The 6,282-nt window shown below is 38.9% G+C and overlaps 1 protein-coding gene across 1 annotated transcript; it reads left to right on the top strand.

Annotated features, from left to right (window-relative positions):
* The first annotated feature begins 422 nt into the window (after positions 1-422).
* Positions 423-5,093, top strand: LOC126792069 (uncharacterized). The gene is given in 6 exon segments (XM_050518568.1): positions 423-527; positions 596-2,116; positions 2,162-2,702; positions 3,180-4,135; positions 4,138-4,819; positions 4,822-5,093. Coding segments are annotated over 6 exon segments (4,077 nt in total).
* Positions 5,094-6,282: the final 1,189 nt, after the last annotated feature.

Genomic DNA, 6,282 nt, shown 5'->3' with positions numbered 1-6,282 from the left:
AGTAAATTTTGAGCTTAAGAGTGGCACCATTCACCTTTTATGTGTGTAACACCTTGAGGTATGGAGGGCTAACAGATAAGGAGATCAGATTCAGAATTTTCCCTTTTTCACTTAAGGGAAATGCCAAGGAGTGGCTATATTCATTACCAACAGGATCAATTACTACATGGGCGGACTTAGCTTCTCAATTTCTCCAAAAATTCTTTCCGGCACAGCTCACAAATAAGATTCGGAAGGAAATTATGAGTGTTGTTCAATTTGATGGGGAATCATTTCATGAGTATTGGGATCGATACAACAAGCTTCTGAAATCTTGTCCGCACCATAACATTGAAGAATGGCTTCTTATGCAGTATTTTTATGAGGGATTGCTTTCATCAGAAAGAATGCTTGTTGATGCTACAGCCTGACAAGGAGGATTAATGAGGAAAAATGCAACTGAAGCTAGAGCTATGTATGATGGCATTGCAGCCAACTCTCAGCAATTCAATTATCGAAGATCACCACCACCCAAACAAGCTTTTGAGGTTCTGATATTCATACACAACTTAATGCACTGACTTCTCTTGTGCAACAACTTGTTCCTCAAGCACAGCTATGCTCAATATGCACCAATCCAGGCCACACACCAGAATGTTGTCCTCTTGCATATGGTGACGATACAGTTCAGGCAAATATGGTGAACTCTTATCAAAATCAGAGGCCTAAGAATGACCCTTTTTCCAATACCTATAATCCTGGGTGGAGGAATCATCCGAATTTTAGATGGAGCAATAACCAGAATGTGCAAAATGCAGCTCCACCATATACAGTTCAAGAGCCCCCAACTCAAGTTCATCAACAACCCCAAAATCAGCAGCTTGCATTAAACCGAAGACAATCTGGACTTGTCCAACTTTATAAAGCACCTACACCCAATTTTGAGATGAAGGAGATAAGAGATGCGCTGACCACATTGACTCAAACTTCTCAAAGCACAAACAACTTCATCCAAATGACCGATCAGCGTTTTCAAAAGACGGATCAAGCCATAGCTAACTTGGAACGTCAAATGGGGAAATTGGCTACTCACTTGAGTCAAAGGGAGCCTAGTAAGCTTCCTAGTCAAGTTATTTCCAATCCTACTAATTCTTCTTCCTCTTCTACTCATGAACAGGTTCAAGCCATTACTTTGAGAAGTGGTAAAGAGGTTGAAATGAAAGAAAAAGTAGTTGAGGAGAGAATGGATTTGGAACCAGCCCCTATATCTAATGTCATAGGTCCTAAAAATACAACATATGTAGACAAGGCTGTGACACAATCTCCTACTCAAGTGGTAAGCTCTAATTCTAATTTATCAAATTCAGTTTCATCTCAAATTCCTTTTCCTCGCAGGTTTAAGGAATCAAAGAAGGAGCAGATTTCAAGGGACATATTGGAAACATTTAGGAAAGTCCAAGTTAATATCCCTCTTCTTGATGCGATCAAGCAAGTGCCCAGCTATGCTAAATTTCTTAAGGATCTCTGCACTAATAAGAGAAAATTCAAGGAGAATGAAACAGTAGCATTGAGTGAGGAAGTGTCGGCGGTTTTGCAAAGAAAAATGCCTCCTAAGCTTAAGGATCCAGGGAGTTTCACTATACCTTGTCTTATTGGAAATCATAAGTTTGAACGTGCTTTACTTGATTTGGGTGCGTCCATCAATTTAATGCCATATACTGTTTTTGAATCATTGAATTTAGGTGAGCTTAAGGAAACCTCAGTGAGCATTCAATTAGCAGATCGGTCAATCAAGTATCCGAAAGGTTTATTGGAGGATGTTTTGCTAAAGGTTAACGATTTAATCTTTCTGGCAAATTTTCTTGTGCTTGAAATGGAGGATGTACCCATTCATGGGAAAGAGTTACCTTTGATATTGGGCCGACCATTCATGAGAACAGCAAGGACCAAAATTGATGTGTTTGAGGGCACCCTTACCATGTCCATTGATCAAGAAACTGTTGAATTCAAAGTTTTTGATGCACTTAAATATCCTAATGATGATAATGGAGCTTGTTTCTCAATTGATACACTTGATCAAATTGTGCAGGATACATATGATACATCACAGGGAGAAACACCATTAGAGAGAGCTCTAGTTCATAACTCTAGAACCATGAGCACCATTGAAGATACAGATGAGGATTTGCGAGAAGCTTTGGCTTTTCTTGAGGCTACGAAGCCATGTGTTGGTATTGTTCCTAAAATTGAGTCTCTTCCTTTACATGATAATGCACTTGTTCCATCTACTATTAAAGCACCACAGGTTGAGCTTAAGCCACTTCCAGAGCACTTGAAGTACACTTATTTTGGAGAAGGAGAAACTCTTCCAGTAATTATAGCTGCTAGCTTGAGTAAAACTGAGGAAGAGAAGCTTGTCCGAGTGTTACGAGAGTACAAAGAAGCAATAGGGTGGACAATTGCAGATATCAAAGGGATCAGTCCAGCAAAATGCATGCACAAGATTCATCTTGAGATTGATTCAAGGCCTACAAGGGAACCACAACGGAGGCTTAATCCAGTGATGAAAGAAGTTGTCAAAAAGGAGGTTCTTAAACTGTTAGATGTAGGAATTATATATCCTATATCTGATAGCAAGTGGGTGAGTCCAGTCCAAGTAGTTCCAAAAAAATCTGGTATTACAGTTGTGAAGAATGAGAATGATGAATTGGTTCCGCAGCGAATTCAAAATGGATGGAGAGTTTGTATCGACTACCGGAAGCTCAATAGTGCTACAAGAAAAGATCACTTCCCCCTGCCTTTTTTCATTGACCAAATGCTCGAGCGTCTTGATGGTCATAGTCATTATTGCTTCTTGGATGGTTACTCAGGTTACAATCAAATTGCCATAGACCCAGATGATCAACAAAAAACAACATTCACTTGCCCATTCTGTACATTTGCCTACAGAAGAATGCCTTTTGGTTTGTGCAATACACCGGCCACCTTCCAAAGATGTATGATGTCCATTTTTTCTGACATGATAGCAGAGAAAATTGAGGTATTTATGGATGATTTTTCTGTTTTTGGTGATTCTTTTGATATATGACTTCACAATCTCTCTCTAGTGTTGCAAAGGTGTCAGGAAAGCAATTTGGTGCTCAATTGGGAGAAGTGCCACTTTATGGTTCGACAAGGAATTGTTTTGGGTCATGTGATTTCGAGTAGAGGCATTGAAGTTGACAAGGCAAAAGTGGATGTCATTCTAAACCTACAACCTCCAAGGAGTTTCAAGGAAGTCAAATCATTTTTGGGGCATGTCGGATTTTATAGGCGATTTATAAAGGACTTTTCCTTAATCGCACGGCCATTGTCAAACCTTCTTGCAAAGGATGTTCCATTTGAATTTACAAAAGAGTGTGTGGAGGCATTTGAGAAGCTCAAGAAGCTATTGACCAGTGCACCAATCATGATGCCACCAGATTGGTCTTTACCATTTGAGTTAATGTGCGATGCATCAGACTATGCAGTTGGGGCTGTTCTCGGTCAACGAAAAAATAAAATTCCACATGCAGTTTACTATGCGTCAAGAACATTGAATGATGCTCAGTTGAATTACTCAACCACAGAAAAGGAGCTACTTGCTGTTGTTTTTGCTTTAGAAAAGTTTAGAGCATATCTTATTGGAACTAAAGTAATTGTCTTTTCTGATCATGCTGCTCTCGGGTACTTAATTACAAAGAAGGACGCTAAGCCTCGCCTTATACGATGGATACTCTTACTTCAAGAGTTTGATTTGGAAATCCGAGACAAGAAGGGAAGTCAAAATGTGGTAGCGGATCACTTGAGCAGATTGGTTGAAGGTTCAAATAATGAGGAAGATACCCTCCCTTTACATGATTCTTTTCCAGATGAGCAGCTCTTTGCTGTACATGTTGCAGATCCTTGGTACGCTGATATCATCAATTTCAAAGCATCCAACCAGATCCCAAGTCACTTCACTCGTTCTGAGAAGGACAAACTTGTTAAGAATAGTAAGTACTATGTTTGGGATGATCCATATTTGTGGAAACATTGTCCAGATCAACTCATAAGAAGGTGCGTTCCTGAATCTGAATTTAATTCTATTCTTACCTTTTGCCATTCTTCTGCATGTGGGGGACATTTTGGTGCTAAGAAAAAACTGCTCTTAAAGTTCTTGAATCTGGTTTTTATTGGCCAAGTTTATTTAAGAATGCATATACATTTTGTGCTACTTTTGATAAATTCCAAAGGATGGGAAATATCAGTTCTAGGAACCAAATGCCATTGACTCCTATACATGTTGTGGAAATATTTGATATTTGGGGGATTGACTTCATGGGACCATTTCCTGTTTCATTTGGATTTTGCTACATATTGCTTGATGTTGATTATGTGTCCAAATGGGTGGAAGCAATTCCAACTCGTACTAATGATGCCAAAGTTGTTGTGAGTTTTGTGAAGGCTAATATACTTGCTAGGTTTGGAACTCCAAGAGCAATAATCAGTGATAATGGCACACATTTTTGCAACAAATCCTTTGCAGCACTTTTGAAGCGGTATGGTGTCACTCATAGAGTCTCTACACCCTATCATCCTCAGACAAATGGCCAAGTTGAGATCAGTAACAGGGAGATTAAATGGATATTGGAGAAAACCGTGAGTCCTACACGAAAAGATTGGAGCGTGCGCCTTGATGATGCTTTGTGGGCTTATAGGACTGCTTATAAAACTCCAATTGGAATGTCACCATTCCGTTTGGTTTATGGGAAGGCATGTCATCTTCCGGTTGAACTTGAGCATAGAGCATACTGGGCAGTTAAGAAGTTCAATTACGACTTGAAGCTGGAGATGCAAGGCGGCTCCAATTGAATGAGTTAGACGAGTTGTGGTGTGATGCTTATGAGAGCTCACGGATTTATAAAGAGAAGACCAAGGCTTTCCATGATAAGTCAATTCAAAGGAAATCGTTCGAAGTTGGTCAAAACGTTTTGTTGTATAACTCGCGTCTACGTCTCTTTCCTGGTAAGCTTCGTTCTCGTTGGTATGGCCCTTTTCTTGTTACTAATGTTTTCCCACATGGTGCAGTTGAAATTCAAAATAAAAAAAAATAGGAGAGGTGTTCAAAGTGAATGGTCATAGACTCAAACCATACTATGAGGCCTATAACATTCAAAGAGAGGGAATGAACCTTGCTACTCCACCTCCACCTCTTGAGTAACTTGGTGACTTACGTCTAGCTGGAGACGGTAAACTTAGCGCTGCTTGGGAGGCAACCCAAGTGCTTGAAAGAAGAAGGTAAGTCCTTGATTTCGACATTGAGGCTCTGTGAGTTTTTCTTCCCTAATATGATGTTTCTTAGTCCTAGTGTGTTTTGTATTGTACTCCATCCATTGTTGCCAACATGCTCTGTAGTTCTATACATTGAGGACAATGTTTCATTCAAGTTTGGGGTAGAAGGCTTTGTGTTAGGTTAGTAGTTTTATTTTATTTTTATAATTTCAGTTTAAAAAAAAGAGTTTGTTATTTGTTTTGTCTAGGTTCCTTCCAGTATAATGATGATTCATGGACCTAATTGTGAGTGATGTGTGAATGAGATTAGACATTGCCTTAGGTCTAAACATGATCAGGGATTAATCATTTTATATGGGTTACATGCTTAGAATCTTATGCATAATAGCCCTTGATTTGTGTGATGCATTATTTGAGAGAGAAGCATGAGAATAATCGAAGGAGACTCACAGTGATCCTATTAGTTAGTTTTTGAGCCTATTGAATGAATTGATTCCTCTTGCATATCAGTTCAAATTCCTTCATGTGTGCATCTTATGATAATATGTTCTTCTAGAACTTGCATTAAACCGTTTGAGGCGAAGTTTGCATGCATCTATAAGGATCTATTGAGGCATATGATTGTACCACCAAAGCTAAATGGTTTTTGTCCTATGAATGTGACCCCTAGACAGCCCTTTGTGCCTAATTCCTATTTCTTCATTCACCACACTGATTCAACAATTTTAGCCTTAAACACGTATCTTCCCTATTTCCAAGGAACTAGTGGAGCTTATACCACGCATAATACGTTGTTGAGGTGATTTTCCTATGAAGTGTGTTTTTGATGGAGAAGTTAAATGTTGAGGGAATTTTGTGGTTGTACTCTTGATATGTCAATGAAAAAAAAAGAGAGAAAGAGAAAAATGACAGAAAAATGAAAGCATTGATATTTGGAGATTGTGTGAGTAAAGGAAGTTGTCTGTAATGTTAGGAATAAGTTCCAAAGTGATTAGAAGAGTATTTATTGCT

Source organism: Argentina anserina, chromosome 4 (genome assembly GCF_933775445.1).
Source record: "Argentina anserina chromosome 4, drPotAnse1.1, whole genome shotgun sequence".
NCBI lineage: Eukaryota > Viridiplantae > Streptophyta > Magnoliopsida > Rosales > Rosaceae > Argentina > Argentina anserina.
The sequence above is the reverse complement of the archived record's forward strand: the minus strand, read 5'-3'. Positions and strand labels throughout refer to the sequence as shown.